The 21,711-nt window shown below is 40.2% G+C and overlaps 1 protein-coding gene and 1 long non-coding RNA gene across 6 annotated transcripts in view; one reads left to right on the forward strand and one right to left on the reverse strand.

Annotated features, from left to right (window-relative positions):
- The window catches only part of RGS6 (regulator of G protein signaling 6), a 505,151-nt gene that overhangs the window by 67,429 nt on the left and 416,011 nt on the right, over positions 1-21,711 (reverse strand). For all 5 annotated transcript variants that reach the window (XM_075927285.1, XM_075927284.1, XM_075927286.1 and 2 more), the window contains 6 exons: positions 20,117-20,198; positions 19,142-19,216; positions 17,095-17,193; positions 13,282-13,343; positions 6,663-6,773; positions 3,597-3,722 (listed from right to left, as the gene is read on the reverse strand). In XM_075927285.1, coding sequence (XP_075783400.1) covers positions 3,597-3,722; positions 6,663-6,773; positions 13,282-13,343; positions 17,095-17,193; positions 19,142-19,216; positions 20,117-20,198 — 555 coding nt within the window. The remainder of the gene's footprint in view (positions 1-3,596; positions 3,723-6,662; positions 6,774-13,281; positions 13,344-17,094; positions 17,194-19,141; positions 19,217-20,116; positions 20,199-21,711) is intronic.
- LOC142829139 (uncharacterized) lies at positions 6,953-10,510 on the forward strand. Its single transcript, XR_012903467.1, has 3 exons — positions 6,953-7,102; positions 9,447-9,628; positions 10,379-10,510. It is a non-coding gene; the product is annotated as an uncharacterized LOC142829139 (long non-coding RNA).

The raw sequence follows: 21,711 nt of genomic DNA on the forward strand, positions 1-21,711 counted from the left end.
GTTTGCAGATGATACCAAGCTGGGAGGGGTTGCGACTGCTTTGGAGGATAGGGTCATAATTCAAAATGATCTGGACAAATTGGAGAAATGGTCTGAGGGAAACAGGATGAAGTTTAATAAAGACAAATGCAAAGTTCTCCACTTAGGAAGGAACAATCAGTTTCACATATACAGAATGGGAAACGACTGTCTAGGAAGGAGTATGGCAGAAAGGGATCTAGGGTTATAGTGGACCACAAGCTGAGTATGAGTCAGCAGTGTGATGCTGTGGTACAAAAAACCCAAACATGATTCTGGGATGCAATAACAGGTGTGTTGTGAGCAAGACACGAGAAGTCATTCTTCTGCTCTACTCTGCGCTGGTTAAGCTTCAGTTGGAGTATTGTGTCCAGTTCTGGGCACTGCATTTCAAGAAAGATGTGGAGAAATTGGAGAGGGTCCAGAGAAGAGCAACTAGAATGATTAAAGGTCTAGAGAACATGACCTAAGAAGGAAGGCTGAAAGAATTGGGTTTGTTTAGTTTGGAAAAAAGAAGACTGAGGGGGGACATGATAGCAGTTTTCAGGTATCTAAAAGGGTGTCATAAGGAGGAGGGAGAAAACTTGTTCATCTTGGCCTCTGAGGATAGAACAAGAAGCAATGGGCTTAAAACTGCAGCAAGGGAGGTGTAGGTTGGACATTAGGAAAAAGTTCCTAATTGTCAGGGTAGTCAAACACTGGAATAAATTGCCCAGGGAGGTTGTGGAATCTCCATCTCTGGAGATATTTAAGAGTAGGTTAGATAAATGTCTATCAGGGATGGTCTAGGCAGTATTTGGTCCTGCCATGAGGGCAGGGGACTGGACTCGATGACCTCTCGAGGTCTGTCCAGTCCTAGTATTCTATGATTTTATGATTATTATAAAGAAAGCAAAATGAGAGGGGACAACTAGGCTACATTTCTCACAACAAAGGAACTTTAAAGGCATAGTTTGGTGGGGGGGGGGGGGTAATTTTTCTTTTACGTGGCCAAATGTGCAGAATGCATCATCAGTAAAATCCTTGCCTTAAAGTAGAAGTTAACACAAGTCAACCCACAGGAATTCCCTTCTCTTCCTTCACTCTTATTTTCCAGCACTGGTCAATACAATCCCTCCTTTCCTGGCACACCTCACAGGCCTTTTTCCCTTTTGCACATATATAGGCTTAACCTCAAGGTTATGGAGAATACCTATCACATGAGGAGTTGCTAGTGGTGGTGATACAGAAAGGTAACAACTTAGTTTCTAATTATGACGCCCTCTGGATTAATGAGAGTAGGCACACTTGCCAGGGCAAACATTCTGCCCTCCATTAGTCCAAGCATTACTGCATTTCACAGAAGGAATCTGAGTAACGCATCATATTTAAATGACAAAGATCTAACTCGTGTTTCATTATGGCAGATTACTTGCTAGAACAAGAACACAAAAGTACCTAACTGCAAAGAAGATAAACTTAAAAAACAACAAATAGTCTAGTAGCACCTTAAAGACTAACAAAACATGTAGATGGTATCATGAGCTTTTGTGGACACAGCCCATTTCTTCAGATGACCGGAGTGCCCACGAAAGCTCACGATACCATCTACCTGTTTTGTTAGTCTTTAAAGTGCTACCAGACCATTTGTTGTTTTTTAAGTTTATCCTGTACAGACTAACTCAGTAACCCCCCGAAGTTGCAAAGAAAATGTAAAAGTTCTTAGCCACTTAAAGGAGTTTTATAGGTTAATGGTCATTTTAAAATAATGCCTTTGTTGTGTTACAAAATAACTTAGATTATTAAAAGTAAAAAAAAATAATTGAAAATTGTAATTTTTAATGTTTATGCTATTCTTTTTTTTTTTTTAAAGATTTCTCATTTGATTCAGTTTTCCTATAAGTTAAAATATTTTCCAGTCATTTTCACTTTTTTCATGCACTAACCTAGAGCTATAATGTCTGGATTACTCACTCACTTCATTCATATTTCATTCTTACAGTTCGAAAAACAACTGCACAAATGTAGAGCCAGTGAAAGACAGTGGGTTAGGTTCTTAAGCTGGTGGAAAGCGGAGTCATTCCATTGATTTCAAAACTACATTATTTTACACTTGATGAGACTGGGGCACTATTTAATTCTCTTTCGTATCCTCAAAACAGATATTATGTTGGCAGCATAAATGCAAGCTGCCCAATATTGCCCTGCCAACATGCTCTAACGCTATACTAGAGGGACTGTGTTAATGAGAAAGGGTAATTCAGTCTCTATGTCCACTCAGCTCTTGGCCACTATACTGAGATTGCCAACAAGAGTAATATTTGATGGCCACTGTGATGATATAATCTGGAATGTGCACATCTGTCTATTTTCACTGGATTCCACTAACAGCTGTTTCCTCATTCCTGAATCTTTAGAAACATAAAATTAAGCCATAGAAACATACAGGAATTTGCAGCCATCTTCAATCTTCAAATGCAGTTACAGTCTCTTGGCGACTCTTATCCTTACCCTCCTGCACTTGAGCTAGTAAATGAGATCACCACCCATTTTGTGCAGCTCACCAAACCTGGAATTTGCAGCTTTAATTTCCTGACTTTTAGTCTCTAAAAGCCATACCTTATTTTTTGTGGCTTACATTTCCCATTACATAGTGGTGTTTACTGTAAAGAAAATACTGTAGGGAAATCTATGGGGATTTTACATATTCAAGGACTGCACAGCTTGGCTCTGTGTTAGAAATATTACAACAAGTGCCCAGAATATAAACAGTACTCTACATTTGCTTTCGGACTGCATTCCTCCTATGGACTGTGTTTCCATTATGCATACCTATGGGGAACTATTTAATGAGATTAAAAATTGTTGAAGATTGTATAATTTTACTCTTGTCAAAGAATAGGTTTTGTTTCTGCTATTCTTCACAAAAATATCGGCTAATAGTGCAGGAGTTTGTCACATCCCATTTCATGTTATATGAATTATTTAATCTATTTACTTTAAGGAAAATTAAGGATTATGTTTTTACTAAAATCCCAATAAACTATGATGTCCCTTTCTAGCCTGTCATTTCCTCTGATTGCAGATATGTGTAAGGTAGGTGAAACATGGGCTCTCCCCTTTTTAACAGCCCCAGTTTTCTATATCTTCCCTGCTGGATTAGTTGGGTGATGCCAGGATTCCAGATGTGGCAAACCAAAGTGTTGAACACATGAAGCTAGCTTTAGGCATAAAGCACTGTGAATTTGATCCTGAACTTCACCAAAAATGACAACAAATCAGGACATAATACCACTGCCTCACATCATTATGCAACCTTAATTTGGCCCCCTTCTCTGCGTGCTTTATGACATTCTCTAATTATATCATCACATACTGCTTCTTCTGTAAGCTCTGCACTATTTATTGTATATGAACCCACTTGTTGGTCCTGTTTCATCACAATGTTCAACCTTTGCAAGCTGCAGGTTTATTATAGTCTCACTCAGTCTTTACTCCTATAGACTTCGGCGAGAGGTTTTGCCTGAGTCAAGATGGCAGGATTTGGTTTCAAGCATGAGTGCAGATCTGTGCATACAGCTCAATTGGAGTGGTTTTACCTGAGGTTTTCAGAACTGAATTCTGACTCCAGAAAACGAAGGAACAGATCTCTCCCCACTGGATCCTTCAGCACCTCATCTATAGAGAAGCCCCATCTTTTCACACGCTGTTGGCTGGGCTCTTTGCTGTTAAGGTGAGGGAAAGGAAAGTTAAGAGTGAATGCATGTTCACCTGTGGTCCAAAAAGGCTGAATACCAAGTGACTCTAGCCAAAAGAATGACAAATCAGCTGAGGGTGAGGCTGCATTAGTAACGCACACAAATGGAGGCTGCCATATACCGTTTGAAAAGAAGAAGAACTGGATGCTAGAGTCCTTGCTATGGCAAATTTATTAACCTGGGAGGTGCTTATATATTAAGGAGATGTGAGCCAATACAAAATCCTGTAACAGACAGAACCAGAGTGGCATATCACCTTAAAGATGTTCTGAAAGGAGAAATACAAGTTTAAGTGTTGTTGTGGGAGGAGGAGAGTCAAGACAGAGTATGGAAGATATAGGACAATGCTGATGTTTGAAGGGCCACCTTCCCATACAATGTTTTATTCATAGCACAAGATGATGGATGTTTTTCACGGTGTATGATCCTTGCATGATTATTGATCATGCACTTTTTTCACATATTTCTTAAAGACACATGGCAGTTGAGGAAATATATTTCATTAGACCAACTTCTGCTGGTGAGAACAACATGCTTCCTTGCTCAAAAAGTCTGTCTCACTCATGAGCAGAAGTTGATCCAGTAAAAGATTACTTCACCCTCCTTGTTTCTCTACCATCCTGGGCCAAGAATGGCGCCAGTAACATTGCAAACACCACATGTTTCTTAGTAACTTCTTATTCTACAAGGCAGAGCTCTTTATATTGTGGTGCACAAACCACTGCTGGTCTACAAAGAGCTGGAGTGGGTCGCATGGTTCAGGTGTCTTCTCATTTTCAATGGTAAGACTGCATTACAAACTAGCTTAAAATACGGTAAGGCCAAGATATTTAAAGGTGATTAGTGATTTTTCTCAGTGCTCAACTGGATACACTTCAAAGGGAACCCAATTGTCTGAAAATCAAGCCTTTTTAAGGGGTCTTAAGTTGGACATCCAAAAATGGAAGCACATTAGTCACCTTTGAAAAAGCCTCTCCAAAATACTTCCCTAATGTTACTGTTCCATGGAAGTAATTCCTATAGTTACATCAGGGATATTGTGTATTTGCAAATGGGAAGAGGTGGTGTCTGCTACTGCAAATTAGAAGAGATGTGTCTGGGGAAACAGCATTGAATTCAAATGTGGCCCACACGATGAAAATGTTTGAGGAGTCTCTGATTAAGGGGGAAATGATGTTAGGTACCAAATAAGAGGCATTCATTAAAATACAGCATGGTTGCTGAGACTGGTAGTATTTAAATTACTGTTGCATTTCCCAGAGTATGGGGTTCCAAAAAGGACTAGTGGCAGCGTCACAGTAGATGCATAAATTAAGATAGGTAGGCCTTTGCCAACACATGCTTGGTTTGAATGGGATGTGAATAAGATCATTTTCTTGAAAAAAGGGGCAGCAGGGAGCATCAGCATTCCAAATTATTTAAACAAGTTGCATCTAAATGCAGATGCAGCTAATGCTCTGGGAGTAGAGAGTAAAATGGATTTCTCAAGCTGTTCTCCCATCTCTCAGCAATATCATCTTCTCACATTCACCACCAGGAGAATCATCTCCATGAACTTGACCTGAGACTCTAGTGGCGTGAGGCATTTCTTTTATGTTCATACATAGCACTGACATCATAGTCCTCAGGAGCACATAAGTCTATCAGGAAACACTGTGCTGACCACTTAGGGAGACAGTGTTAATATAATGTCAGGAACCAGCGTACCAGCATTCTGTTTACCTCAGAGGGGTATTTTGCTACATCTATGGCTGTGTATTCCATACAAACCCAGTCAAGAAGATTAAAATTGCATCAGGATCTTTCAGGGGAAGCAAAATCTAAAACGTGAAACAGATTTTTTAAAAGTCCAGGGCGTCACGAAATAAAACACAAGGGAAGTTGGGATTAAGAAATGGACAACTGGTTCCTGTGGGCAATTGAGTGAAAGTGGGGAGGTACCTTTCGCAGAAGGAAAGGTAACAAATGCCCATTTGCTATGTCCTCAGATTTGTTTTAGAACAGACTTTGATGTCAGGCTGCTACTCCCCATAAATAGCCATGATTCAGCATACACTGGCTCTCCAAAGGCAGCCCGAGGATTTTTTTTTTAACCTCTGAGTTGCAAGGATCAGATTTTACCATAGGTCTCACATATAGTCAGGTATGAAACTGACTGGAGTGAATTTGGAGCTCTCCTGTCCAATATTTGACTATTTTAATATCACACTCTGGTCATATTTGGTCCTGAGTACGAATGCCAATTCAGTAGTCACACGGTAAGAGCAAGGGCTTCAGAGAAGTGGATGGTGCCTAATTACCATGATATCTGAACTGGACTATAGTAATGTGACCAATGGTGTATGTTAATCATCTGGGGAGGCAGGAACCTGGTATTCTAAGGCCACATTCAGAGCTGCTCTATACTGCTAAACCTATGCTTAGGTGTGAAGATGCTAGTCCCAAGTGCTACTATCAAGCAGAATAAAGACAGACACTGGGCTTGACTTTATACTGCCTTCCATCTTGGGCAGTCATTCACTCCTGTGCAAAGTGGGTTTGACCCACATGACCATTTTGATTTAACAAAATTGCACCCCCATTTCTCAAGGATGTAAACAAGTACAGAATGTGCATGGCAGTGGAGAATCACAACTAGATTATTTCCTTTACATTTTTACATATTTATTACATATCATAGAATAGCAAAACAAACAAGAAAGGCCCAACCCTCTGTGGCCATCTAATATAACTCATGAAAAGAAAAGTTATCATAAGCCCTTATTTCTTGCAAGCATGTATGACTTCTGCACTTACATGCATACCTAACCTACTGTCAATATGGAGCATAAGAGGAGCTCAATACAAATACAATGAAAGGACTGCTTTAAGATTATTTATAATTCCCATGGAATTTCCCCTTCTTACCTCATTTCTATGTCCCATAAAGTAGTGTCATCACTTATCCAGGGATTGGAAGGTTCAGCAGTAGTTATAAATGGATCATATTCAATGTACTGGTCTGAGTAAGTTATTAAACTAGGACAGTGGAAAAAAAAAAGAAAAGAAAGTGGCCTAGATGCAAACATGTGAACTGGCGATCTACAGTTAAGAATTTTCCATTTAGTTTTACATGTTGGTCAGATTTTCCAACAGGCACTCACTGCTTTGCCCCGTGCCACCACTCATACATGGAAATAGTGCTTTATTATGACAGGGTAGGTAAAGCACATGTCATAGTTTCTATGCCTTGACTGAATGAATATGAAAACACTTCCTGGGCAAATAACTGAAGATGCAAATTTAAAAAGTGGTTTCCACATATACTTGCAAAAACATCTCGAGAATTCCCTTATGGAAACATTTTTGTGAGTAAAACTTGATCAATGAAATAACTGCAGTGGGGGAGAGGGGAATCACAACATGAAGATGAACACAGTTAACGGAAATTCATTTATTCATTTAATGCTATCCACTGAGTAATTGTAGACATTTTTAAATAAATAATCATAGAATCATAGAACTCTAGAACTGGAAGGGACCTCAAGAGGTCATCGAGTCCAGTCCCCTGTTCTCACAGCAGGACCCAGTACCACCTAGATCATCCCTGAAAGATGTCTATCTAACCTGCTCTGAAATATCTCTAGTGATAGAGATTCCACGACATCCCTAGGCTATTTTTATTCCAGTGTTTAACCATTCTGACAGTTAGGAAGTTTTTCCTAATGTCCAACCCAAACCTCCCTTGCTGCAGTTTAAGCCCATTGTCTTGTCCTATCATCAGAGGCCAAGGAGAACAATTTTTCTTCCTCCTCCTTGTGACACCCTTTTAGATACTTGAAAACTAACGTCTCTTCTCAGTCTTCTCCTTTCCAAACTAAACAAGCCCAGTTCTTTCAGTCTTTCTAATGAGAAGAACCTTTTATTGACAGTGTCAGAGAAGCCAGAAAGTTTGCTCTGACCTGTCCTGCTCCTCAACCCTCCCCTTTTTTGTTCCTAGATGTGGGCAGAAGGCATTAAAATCACAAACTTTTGTTACGTAGCAGGTACCAATGGCTCTTTGGGGCACTGAGTCTCATGATGTCTTATCTCATTTCAGTAATTACATTTCAGGACTGCTTAGGGGTTGGAGGAGGGAGCAGCATCTAGTTGAGTGGCATCCAATTTCAGAGAGAAGCAGCAAACCCAGAGATGGAAATGTGAGAGGAGGTCAAAAAATCAATCAGGTGCACTCTGCTGTGAAAGTTAAATGGGTCCTAATAAAATAATGAGAATGCATTGCAGGCGCCACAAGTAGTAGCAAAAAATAAGTTAATATTAAATAAAGCAACATGGGCTAAGTGCCTTTTGCTGATTCAACTTAGTAACAGCAGCTGGATCATTGCTCATCTAAATGAAGTTATAGGCATGGGCAATCCTAAGAAAAATAAATGTAAGCTAGGGCTTTTGGCCTTTCACATGATATATTATAATTCTAGCAGAAGATGTAGTGGTTATGCTTCACTGAGGGGTGCAAGAATAGTGTGAGGTACTTCTTACAGACACATTCACAGGGGTACTATTAATGCAGGGAATTCACAACTCCCTAGGCATGGTTCGCTACATAACGGTTTTCTACCAGCACACATTCATGCAATGTCAGAGTACGAACAAGAAAAGCTCAAACACTGTGGAAGGGTGTGGATGGATTTTCTGAGTAACAGTCACTTCACTTAAGGTATCCAAACCCTAAAGCCAGTAGTGGGCGGGACAAGCTGAGAAATAAATGTGGAGGAAGGAAAGAGAGTGCTTTTCACTGCATATTTCTTACACATACAGCAATAGAGCAATGTTTGGTTCCTCAAGAATTGTTGTGGTGGGTAGATTAACATAGAATCATGGATACCTAGAGCCAAAAGGAACCTGGACTGAGGCAGGATCATGTAAGCCTAGACCACCTCTGACAGGTATTTGACTGATTTGTTCTTAAAAACCTCCAGTGATGGAGATTCCATAGCTTCCCCAATCTAGTATTTATCTGTTCTTTACAGTTAGAGTGTTTTTCCTAATTCCTAATCAACATATCCCTTGGTGCAGATTAACCCAATTACTTCTTGTATTACCATCAGTGGACATGAAGAATCACTGATTGCTGTCTTCTTAATAGCAACTCTTAGCATATTAGAAACCTTATCAGGTTCCTCACTTCAATCTTCTTTTCTCAAGACTAAATACCCAATTTCTTCAACCTTCCCTCAATGGTCAGGTTTTCTGAACCTTTTGTTGCTTTCCTACGGACTCTATTTTGTCAGCATCTTTCTTGAAGTGTGGTGCTCAAAACTGAACACAGTACTGCAGCTGAAACCTCACCACTGCCAAGTAGAATAGAACAATTATTTCCTGTGTCTTAAATATAACAGTCCTGTTAATACACCCCAGAATGGTATCTGCCATTTTTGCAACTGCGTCATATTGTTGATTGACATTCAATTTATAATCCACCATTACACTTTGTGGCCCAGGGACTTCTTGCTGCCTAAAAATTCCAGATCCACAATTTGAAAGGATGTTTCATTTCAAAATTTAAACTAAAGTAAAAAAAGTAGGACAACAGAAAATATTCAAAATAAAAACAAAACAGTTGAAATTAAAGATTTTGGCTGACCTGAATCATTTTTTCAAATTTTTTAGTTCACTTTTTAATTTTTTTTTTAACTTTTTGTCATTCTGAAGTGGCAGCTGGCAGAAAAGGGATTAAAAGCAGCCCTAAGGAGACTATGTCAGAGGCAGCCAATTATAACAGGGCTGAGAAGAGCAGCCAATCCTGACCTTGCAGGCTCATATGAGAAGGATTGCAGGACAAAGCAGAGCAGAAGGGAAAAGACTAAGCTCCTACCAGTAGGAAGGAGTGCCAGGTATGAGGGGGAGCTAGAGAGAGTTCCTGATGGGAGGCTAAGGTCTGCAGGTCAAGGCCCTGGGGTAACGGTATAAGGGGGTTGTAGAGGTGCATAGGAAGTGGCTCTGGGATAATGAACTGCAGTTACCACCGAGAGAGAGGCTGGACAGAGACTGCAGGTCCCCCAAATGTCAGAACACAGATTGTGGCACAAAGGGAGGACAATGTCTCTGAAGAGGATGCTGGAGTCCTGGGAGGACACCCTGGTGAGCAGAGCTAATTCCAATGACAGCTGGCAGGAGGCACCAGAGCGGGACTGTGATGGAGTTCACATACCAATTTGGGATAGTAAATCTCAACTTTTTTTGAATAAAAAAAAAGAAGGTGCTCAACATCTTGCAGGAGTGCTCAGCATCATGCAGGACAGACCCACCAGTGATCAGCACATTTCATGATTTAGCTGCAGATGAGAAACACAACTGTGCAGGAGAGTCAGAGTGTATCTGCATTGCAATTAGACACGTGTGACTGGTCTGTGCCAGCTGGCTCAGGGGAAGATTCTGTTTGATTGTGATGTAAACATTTGGGCTTCGGCTGGGAGTCCAGGTTCTAGACCCCGATGAGGTCAGAATTTCAGGTATCAATTGCACCTGGAATGGCTGAGTGTATTATGTCTTGCTAACACTGCAACTTGTGTCCCCTTGCACCCTTCCTGCACTGCAGAAATGCCTTTATACTGAACTAAAAAAAATGCGTTGGTGTCGCACAGGGTCCTGCTGTCAGTATTCGGCTGTCTAATGGAAATCACAGGAAAGAAGTCTCCATTGTGCTGAAGCATGCAAAACTGCCTCACCATCAGCTAAATTAATCTCTCCAAGTATGGACTTTTTCTGACAGTGACAGTAATAAATGCATCTTCTTATTCAACAGGACTGGTCCTCATGTGTTCAGCATTTTACATGCTGACTCAAGGGACACCACTCTTTGTTTCAGATTATTGTTCCCATCAGCGCATTCCTTCTCATCTGCCCTCTCCTCTGTCCAGCCACATAACTAATCACTCCTTTATTATTTTTTTCCTGATCTGGTCTTCACACCTCATTCAGTACAGCTCCCCATGTCTGGGATTCTCTTCAAGACCCCATTCACCATGCTTTTAAACTCCAGAACAAATCTTAAGATTTGACTCTAAAAGAAACATGTAACCCTATAATAACCTACCAAAGTAACGCTTGTCCTTCATGGATTACACTTGTCTTTCTCCCTGTTTTCCAATGCCTGCTACATTCTGAATACCAGAATTATGAACTGATTGGTCAATCATGCACCCCATTTGCAACTGGAAACATGTAATCAGGAAGCAGCAGAGATTTTTTTAAACCAAAATATAGTACAGTGATGTGTGAAACAAACTGCTAAAATAAAAGGGAAAACAGCAGTTTTCTTCTGCACAGTAAAGTTTCAGTGCTGTTTTAAGTCAATGCTCAGTTATCAACTTTTTAAAGAACAGCCATGACATTTCGTTCAAAGTTACAAATTATCTCCATTCTTGAGGTGTTTGTAGGTCTGAGGTTCTACTGTATCTGTTTTCATTACGTCTTATAGTTTTCTCTGGTGAATATTTCAACATCTATTGACTTCAGTGACCTGTTATTCCTGGAGGTTTTCAAGCCTTGGAACATTATTAATAAGAATACTCTGGCTTGACATAATCATATTGCATAAGACAAATTAATAGAATAATAACATTTTTTAAATAAAAGGGTTTTTTTGTTTGAAAAAAGTAGTTAAAGTAGAAAAAAACCCTTTTTATTATTAATTGTTAAAATTAAACAAAACATTTTGAATGAGTTGATCTGAATTTTTTTTCCAGATAATCAATTTATAAACAAGTTTGAGATTTTGTCTTGTCTCAGTTTGGGACAGGAAAATGTCTTAAAGCCTCTTAAATTCTCATGGGATGGGAAACTATTTCCTGACCAGCACCAGTCAAAATAACTAATCACTTTTGAAAATACTGGCAGTAATAAATACTACTATTAATGATGACAGTTCAGGACTACCTGAGAAACATGTATGTTCCTCAATGTTAATAAATTAATGAATTCTACCAATTTTATCCTTCAGAATTAATACAATTCTTGAAAATCTACAAAAAAGAAACTTATTTGTCTACAAATTACCTGTCCGTAGGTAGTTACTGCCTCATGATATCAACATCATTATTGGTGAAATCGATGCAAAATGACCTTTACTATAAAGAACAACATTCAGCTGCTAACTGCCAATGGGAAGAAAGGATTCAAAAAGCCTGGAGCATAAACATGAATGTAACCATTTTCAATACAGGAAAATATCATTACATTTATGCAAGATCCCATAAAACATTTGAATGTTTCCTTTTTAATTGGATACGTTTCTATTAAAATGGTTAGGTTTGATGACCCATCAGGGAAGTCACTTTCAACTGTGCGCCTTCTTAATTTGCCTAATTCAGTATAAATATGTTGAACCCAGGAGCTGATTCTGCAAAGCACAGAAGTTTGCAAGGTAATGTCTTTTTAATTTATTCTAAGTATGGCAAATGCCCACTGTTTCTCAATTATTTAATAATTTTCAATAAAGGGCCAGCCTTCACCTGGTACTGCATAAAATATAATGACCATTGTTCCATTGCTTTAGATTACAGTGCAGTTCTGCTTTGCAAAACAACTCTACATTGCATTGTGGGGACTCCTGTTTGTATCAAAGATTCCATTGCTCACTGTTATAAAACAACAAGTAACTAAGTTGTTTTATAACTGCCAGCCCTGCAGCCTCACCCACTGGGATGTTAAATCCAAGCAGGTTCTTTTCTGACTCATGCTTCATCACCAGCAATAAAGATGCTACAGAACAAATTGTGCTGACATTTGCATTCGTGTGGCCCTAACGTCTTAAAGCAGTGCCTGTTAGCCTTTCTAGACTATTGTACCCCTTTTGGGAGTCTGGTTTGTCTTGCTTACTCCCTCATTTAAACTGCTTGCTTATGAAATCAGACAAAAATACCAAAGTGTCACAGAATACTATTACTGAAAAATTGCCTACTTTCCCATTTTTACCATATAATTATAAACTAAATTGATTGGCATATAAAATATTTACCTATATATCCCTGTACAGTATATACAGCAGTATAAGCAAGTCTTTGTATGAAATTTCAGTTTGTACTTGTGTTGCTAGTGTTTTTAATGTAGCCTGCTGTAAAATGAGGTACATATCTAGATGAGTTGATGTACTCCTTGGAAAGCCTCTGTATTTCCAGGGGTACACCTATCCTCGGATGAGACCAGTGTCTCAGGGTCTTCAGTGAGATTGAAAAGCTGTATGTGGAGGCAGAATATGGCCATGTAACTGAAATTGCACTGTCAATTTTATACATGATGTGTGAATCAGAAGAGAATCCAGCTCATTCTCCTGGAGCTGCATTGGCTAACAGGAAGAAAGAGCAACCAAAAACGAATTATTTTTGTACAAAATGAATTGGGAAATGCTGTAACTGAAACGGAACTGTTATCATCCTTTGGCCTTGCACCATAACTTTACAGAAAAAATGACCAATGTGATAATCTGACATGAAGAACCACTAAGACAACCAGAGAGCATTATAATAATGCAAGTTAAAAAACTTACCTTTCAGCTACTTTGGACATTTTTAAACAGTGTCTGTCTATCTGCACATTCAGAAAGGTTATCTGGGAAAGGAGAGGATGATTAAAAGAGATTAACAACCCTGCAGACTGAGAGCCAGCAGAGCTGGAACCAGGGACTCCAGGGGGCCCCTCTTTTTAACATTTGCAAAGTAGCCTTGGGAAGGTGCAGAAAATTGGTTACAATGGGTGATCAGCTCCCCCCACCACAAAGTGTAACCTCTTCCTAGTGCGGGGCTGGGTTCATCCTTAGCCCTTCACCCTTGCCCAGGGGCCCTGCCTCCTGCTCCCCATCATTTCTCCCAGAAGCTGGGCTATTATAAGGACCAAGCCTGGGCTGCTGTAGGGAGCCTGGACCTACAAGCTGCCCTGGGTGGTGTGCCATAGGAAACAGTTCCCAGTTACCCTGGCCAGGCAGCAGGGCCTCAAGGGAAGAGAGGGAGCAAGGAAAGGGAACAATGTGTGGAGCCACAGTTCTGACACCAGTGGCCTCCCTGCCCCCATGCCTCTCCAGAGGTTCTGGCACTCCTGTCTGGAGCATCCCGATTGCGTCACAATGCAGTCTCCCCTTTGCATTTCATGTGACATACCAGTTTGCAAGGAAGTAGCCATCTGTTCTCTCCGACATATTAGAGAGAACACAATCATGAGACAGGATTACTTGTGCTGGAACAGAGATATTGATGTTGCCCTTCCCTGCCCGCATTCATCCGGTTGGCTATGCCCTCTGATCACAACTGCGCTACCCCTTGCTACACTTGGGTGTTACTGTACCAGCTTCCCCCTCTAGGGTTCTACTACAGAAAGCAGCCTTTATTCCGACTGGAAATTCCTTGGAAGCCCTACCTGTGGAGGCTGTACTGAATAAGCAGAACCTCCAGCTGCTTTGGATACATCCTCCTCGCTTGTCAATACCACCAACTTTTTGAGTATGCCTGATGATTTGAAGGAGAGGCAAAATCATGGCTAGAGATGGTCCACTACTTCTACAAGTCTTTAAAATCTGGTTGACCTTTTGCTTGGTGGTGGCTTGCAAGCCTATCCTGATTTTCATTGAATGCATTCATTCTTTGAAAGTACTTGCCAAATATTTTGGACACATAATTTTCCGAGAGTCGGTTGTTCACAAACTTTTTGTGTTGTCTATTTGCTATTCGTGGTGTGTTGTTGGTCACATGACATTGCATTTGCTCTCTGATTGGATGACTGGGAGCTTTTTAAAAAGATAATTACTTACAAATTTGTGCTCAGATTTATTTTAACATTTTATGGGAAATATGGTCTGTGAGCAGGTAAGGAGAGTGGAATATTGGACTCTTCAATATTGATTGGAAAGGAGAATATGGCCTGTAGCATTCATCTCAAGGTAATTGCATGTTCCCTTTCATATTTAGTTTTTGATACACGATATTTTGTTCAAAGCATGCCCACATCACCTAACATTTCTGATTTTGCACCAGGAAACATCAAGCATGTTTCTGGCTCTATAGATATTTCAAAATAAATTGTGACCATCCTGGAGTAGCTGGCTACAGTAGCTTGGTGGAAAGTAAACACACAGGCCAGTGGACAAATAGTTTTCTGTTCCCAGAACGACCAGGGTAGGGACTCCTGTAGAGCAATTCAATCAGACAGGCACCTGGAGCCAATTAAGAGCATGGCTAAACCAAGAGAGAGACAGGCTAATCAAAACACCTACAGCTCATTAAGGACCTGCTGGGGCTAGTTTAAAAGAGTTCCCTTCAAAGAGGGTAAGGCAAGCTAAGGACTGGGAGTGAGAAGAGGTGCTGTGGAGGGGCAGGAAGGATGTAGTCAGACACCAGGAAGAAGGTACAGGGAGAGGTCATTTGGGGAAATGGCCAAGGGAAATACCGCAACACTGGTAATGGAGGAAATATGGCATGTCACCACAGCCTTTGGGTATGTGTACACAGCAAAGTTATTTTGAGATAACTAGTGTTATTTCAGAATAACAATGTGAGCGCCTAACTGCCATTCTGTTATTTCAAAATAATTTTGAAATAACGGATGGCTTATTCCGAAATCTGTAAACCTCATTCTATGAGGAATAATGCCTATTCCAAAATAGAGGACAATGTAGCACTTTAAAGACTAACAAGATGGTTTATTAGATGATGAGCTTTCGTGGGCCAGACCCACTTCCTCAGATCAAATAGTGGAAGAAAGTAGTCACAACCATATATACCAAAGGATACAATTAAAAAAATGAACAAATATGAAAAGGACAAATCACATTGCAGAACAGAAGGGGGATGCGGGGGGGTGGGAAGGGGGAGGAAGGAAGGTAAGTGTCTGTGAATTGCTGATATTAAAGGTAGGGAGAGTGGGATGTTTGTGAGTTAATGGTATTACAGGTGATAATTGGGGAAACTGTCTTGGTAATGGGTGAGAAAGTTCAAAGTCTTGTTAAGTCCTTGTTGGCAAGTGTCGAATTTTAACATAAATGACAGTTCAGAGGATTCCCTTTCAAGTGCAGATGTAAAAGGTCTTTGTAGCAGAATGCAGGTGACTACTTTCTTCCACTATTTGATCTGAGGAAGTGGGTCTGGCCCACGAAAGCTCATCATCTAATAAACCATCTTGTTAGTCTTTAAAGTGCTACATTGTCCTGCATTTTGCTTCAACTACCCCAGACTAACACGGCTACATTTCTATCACTATTCCAAAATAGTTATTTTGAAATAAGGAATATGTAGATGCTCCACTGGTCCTATTTTGAAATAGCCCCTCACCAGGGCCATTCAAAGTTATACTCCCCAGTGCCTCCTGGGGCTCTAAATCGAGATAGCACGTCTACATTAGGGAAGCCTGTCTTGGACTAATTTTGAATCTTCCCTGCAGTGTGGAAGCTTATTCTGAAATAACTGTGCAGTGTGGATGTACCCTTAGGGTCTCTGGACTGAAACCTGGAATAGTGGGTGGACTTGGATTCCCCCAATACTCTCCCACCACTACAAAGTGTCCTCCTGAGAGAAAAGACAGGACTATGCAGCACTTTAAAGACTAACAAGATGGTTTATTAGGTGATGAGCTTTTGTGGGCCAGACCCACTTCCTCAGATCAATTTGTGGAAGAAAATTGGCACGACCATATATACTAAAGTGATACAATAAAAAAAATTGAACACATATAAAATTGACAAATCAGATTTTAGAATTGGGGGGAGGGAGGGAAGGTTAGTGTCTGTTAGGTAATGATATTGGGGTGATAATTGGGGAAGCTAATATCATTACCTCACAGACACTAACCTTCCCTCCTCACCCACCCGCCCCATTCTAAAAACGGATTTGTCAATTTTATGTGTGTTCACTTTTTTTTGATTGTATCACTTGGGTATATATGGTCGTGCCAATTTTCTTCCACAAATTGATCTGAGGAAGTGGGTCTAGCCCACAAAAGCTCATCACCTAATAAACAAACTTTTTAGTCTTTAAAGTGCTGCATAGTCCTGTCTTTTGTTTCAGCTAGACCAGACTAACACAGCTGCATCTCTATCACTATTCTCCTGAGAGGGGAGACTGGGCTTAAGGAGGGATTTCACCTAACCCACTGACAGGCCTGTGATAAAGGAGGCTCTGTAGGTTGTGACTCTTGCCTCTAGTAAAGGGCGAGAGGCTATGCTGAAGGCCCCAGCAAGTCTCTGAGGCAAATACTAACGGCCTAGATGCACAAGACTCCCTGAGGTAAGGCTGGAGGTCTGTCACAAAATATAAACATCTGTTTGAAAACAGTGTACCCAGTTCGTGGAGGAGTTGTTCTAAGGTGATCTACTCACTTGTTTTCGGAAGTCCTCTTTTGTAGTTTTTCGTACAGGTTGGGAAGGCATATGTACAGGGCTTTGGGACTGAGAATCTTCTGTAACCCCATATACTGACTGAAACAAATGACATGGAAAATTACAGAACTTTGCTGTTATATACATAAGGGAAATCTGTGCAAGAAAACAGTCGATCAATGAGTCAGCAACTTTCTACTGCTTGTCTTTTCAGAGACCAATAATTCTTAAATTTGGAACAAATTCATAAATGAGATTGTATCTACAAATTCCTGAATGCTGAATAGCTGTAGATGTGCTAATTGAAAATTGTAATTTTTCTGTGATGAGCCCAACGGATAACAAATGTCTCTGCTTGATAATCACAGATATAGAAGATGTTTTTTCTTCTGATTCCCTATCTTAGTATGTTAATTGCAAAAGTGAAGCTTCTACTTTTCATCAAAAAAGTTTCATTTAAGGCTTCGTCTCTGTTTATATTTATCTTATAACAAATCATGATACTTCAGAATTGCTCAGTATTTGCTTGTTTATTATAGAATTTCCTCATTTTCAGTCAGTAAGTCACACCCTCCATTTATGATGGCTGAAACATTTATTTAGACATAAAATAACTGTCCTTTTCTTTACTCTACATATCTATAGCATTTCTACAATGAATGGAAACATATTTATACTTGAGAAGTGACATTTTGATAGTCATACATTTTTAGTGTATACAGGCTACAGGGAGACTTCTGTGTGCATGAAGTTATACATGTGTGTTTGTGTGTGTAGGATAAGTAATTAAATTAGGGGTGGGAGTAGGAGAGGAAAATATAGGGGTGGAAATTCAACGCATACTCCATTTGCTCCTTAAGATGATACTAAAAAACTTTAAGAGAACTTAGGGAAATAATTTTTAATCCTAAGGCTTTGATATGCAGTACTGGGGGGGAAAAAGGGTTAACTTGAACCAAATTTTCCAAAAACCTTAAAAACAAACAGCAATAATAAAAACTCACCATCAGATTTACTGATAGTACATTTATTTGTCAGGTATTGAAGACAATATCAGGCATAATCTTGTTCACTTATTTTTTTCTTTACTTGACATTTGTATGAAACATTAAATGGTTATGATAACTTTTAATAGCCAGCATACTGACATATTTGGACCATTGTGTTGGTATGCACCAGCTCATTTGTTTGCCTAGATTTGTTAAAACGGCAGCTCCGTGGACACTGAGGCTATGTTTACACTAGGGAATAAGTTCGAAATAAGATACTTTGATTCCAGCTATGTAATTAACGTAGCTGGAGTTGTGTATCATAAATTGCATTTTGGTGCCGTCCACACAGTGATAGATTGATGGGAGCACACTCTCCCTTCGACTTCCCTTACTCCTCATGGAAGCAGGACTATCGGCACCAACGGGAGCACCCTCTCAGTCTGAATTAGCGTGTCTTCAATAGACCTGCTAATTCAAACCCTGGATGATCGACTGTGGCTAATTTGATCTCCTCTGTAGTGTAGACGAATCCTAATTGTTACTATCCTAGACAAAAAGAAAAAAATACTCAGTTCTTAATTTGAAAAGATTGCTGTCAAGTGGCTACCGCAGGAGTCTTGAAGTTAGCACTCCCTATTGCTGATCTCAACTTGGCCAAGACTTAGTCTGGTATCTGTCCATTTGTAAAACAAACATAATAAACTTACCTATGAATATGGAGGCTTAATTAATTTTTGAAAATTACTTCAAAATTCTTATTTGAAGGATGCAACATACTGTATCAGTGTGGAAGGTTTAGATTGGATAGTAAGAAAAACTACTTCGCTAGGAGGGCTGTCAAGCATTGCGATGGGTTTCTTAGGGAGGTGGTGAAATCTCCATCCTTAGAGGTTTTTAAGACCAGTCTTGAGAGAGCCCTGTCTGGAATTATTTAATAGGGGTTATTCTGGTTTGAGTAAGTGCTGAGGTCTCTTTCAACCCTAATCTCCCACAATTCTATGATTCATAGTTATTAGTATTCTGAAAAAAACAAACAAACCCAAAAAACAACTAACCTTTTTGACCTTCTGTGGGTTTTTCATACGGCGACACTTTCTGATGTCCATTTCTGTTGTGTTCACGCAGCCTGGCTAAGAAAGGGACATTTATAATATTACCAATGATATTAACAACTTATGTACCAGCTCCTCTTGTGGGAAAGCAATAATAAAGTTTTCATCCTTTGGTTGCAGTATAAATGTTACAAAAATACATAAAATCTTTTTTTTCAAAATGCTTTAAGGTGTGTCCTATAAATCATTCATTAATCAGTAACTGCATGTGTTAATTAAAGTTGAATCTCAACATCCAGTTCATTTGCTCATAGCTTTAGCACTCAGATCCCTTTCAGGCTGAAATTATTTGGTGTCAGGTAGAAAATGAGTTTTTCTAGAAAGCTTGAACAAAGCTGGTTTAACTGCTTTTTAAATATTCTTTTGAGGAGGGAAACACCCTTACACTTAGCCTGTACAGGCAGTCCCCGGGTTACATGGATCCGACTTACATCAGATCCCTACTTACAAACGGGGTGAGGCAACCCCGCACTAGCTGCTTCCCCCCAGCAGACCAGGGAGATGCGAAGCTAGCGCCCCCCCCCCCCAGCAGACCAGGGAGACGCAGAGCGGCTTTTCTCAGCAGACACCTCAACTTGAGAATAAAGGACTGAAGGAAGTGAGGTGTGGGAGAATAAAACTGAGCTCTGGAGAAATATTTGGCTAGAGTTTCCCCTACAATATGTACCAGTTCCGACTTACATACAAATTCAACTTAAGAACAAACCTACAGTCCCTATCTTGTACGTAACCCGGGGACTGCCTGTATGTGCAAATCTAAAACTTTTTTGAAACACTTTTGTTCATACTTGGATTGTTTTGAGGATTTCTTAATGGACAATTGAAATGTGAAGAAAATCTGTTCAGCAGTTTTGAAGCCAACTTCTCCGTGTACCATGTCGAACACTGCTAGGAAGTGTAATTTAAAAAGAACCTTACCACTGGTCTGTGCACATCCCAGAATGCTCTTTCTTGGCTGTCCAAAATTTTCCTCTCAGTTTTATCCTTTTTTCTGTCAATTCTAGGAGGGGAAAAAAAATGAAACAATCCCTGACTTCACTTTTCTGACTGTCTCACAATTTCCCCTTGGATTTGTGGAAACGATTGACAGCAGTATCCAGTATGTTTTTCCATACAAAGAAATGTCAGAGCCTCAAGTTGCCAAGTGACTTACAGGGTCTTGTGCAGCAAATAAAACGATCCTGAAGTTTATTCCACCAGCCTTATGACAGGGATCTTTTTGTTTTTAGTAAGACCTTTTTTATTGATATTTGGTCTTCAGCTGTCAGCAAGTAGCTTTTCTGATACCAGACTTCCCAGTCCCAGTCGAGCAGAGCACTACTATCGGTGCTTAACTTTAAACATGCAAGGAACCCCACTGAAATCTGTTTACTTAAAAGTTACATATGAACTTAAAGGCTGTGCTGGATCAGCATCCAACAAGTCAGATAAACATATGATTTCACAAACCTGTTCCTTGGCCCACCGACAGGGAGAAGAGGCCACTGACCCAGGACCCAACAATTCAAAAGGGCTAGGGGCACCTCACTGCTGCTGCTGTAACCGTGGTAGCTGGAGACCCAGGCCTTTTAAATCACTGCTGGAGCACCATGTGGTACACTCCAGGTGGCTCTGAGCTGTTGGGGGAAGGTGAACATGATGTGGTACACTTTGGGTGGCCCTGAGGTTTGACTAATCTAGCTCTTCCTCTTCTGCCTGAGGCCTTGTCCCGCCCTTCCAGGAACGTGGAGCCATTCCTCCCCTTTGCCCAGGGTCCTGGCAAGGCTGACTGTTCCCCATGGGACATACTAACAGAAGTATTGCAAATTCCTTATGGGCAGATTCCCATATCATAAAGACCAATAGCACCATCAAAACTGGCAGTGATACCCTTCTAATGCATTTCAGAAAACAAATTTACAGCCTATCCTGGAAAATGATTCCTCACTCTCACAGACCTTGGGAAACAGGCCAGTCTTTGCTTACAGACACCCCCCCCCAACCTGAAGCAAATACTCACCAGCATCTATACACCATACCACAGAAACACTAACCAGGAACCTATCCATGCAACAAACCCCATTGCCAATTCTGTCCACATATCTACTCAAGCGACACCACCATAGGACCTAACTACATCAGCTATACCATCATCTGGTAATGTGATAGATGCCATCATGTGTCAGCAATGCCCTTCTGCCATGACAAACCGGACAGACTCTGTGTCAAAGGATAAATGGACACAAATCAGACATCAAGAATGGGAACATACAAAAACCAGTAAGAGAACACTTCAATTTCCCTCACTCAGTAACAGATTTTAAAATGGCCATCCCTCAACAACAAACCACCACCTTCAAAAACAGATTTCAAAGAAAAACTGCAAAGTTGCAATTCATTTGCAACATTGGCACTATTATTCTGGGTTTGAATAGGGCCAGCGAATGGCTAGCTCACTACAAAAGCAATTTTCCCTCTCTTAGTATTTACACCTCCTCATCAACTATTGCGATTGGGCCACATCCACCCTAAGG

The sequence above is a fragment of the Pelodiscus sinensis genome, chromosome 4 (genome assembly GCF_049634645.1).
Source record: "Pelodiscus sinensis isolate JC-2024 chromosome 4, ASM4963464v1, whole genome shotgun sequence".
Taxonomy (NCBI): Eukaryota; Metazoa; Chordata; order Testudines; family Trionychidae; genus Pelodiscus; species Pelodiscus sinensis.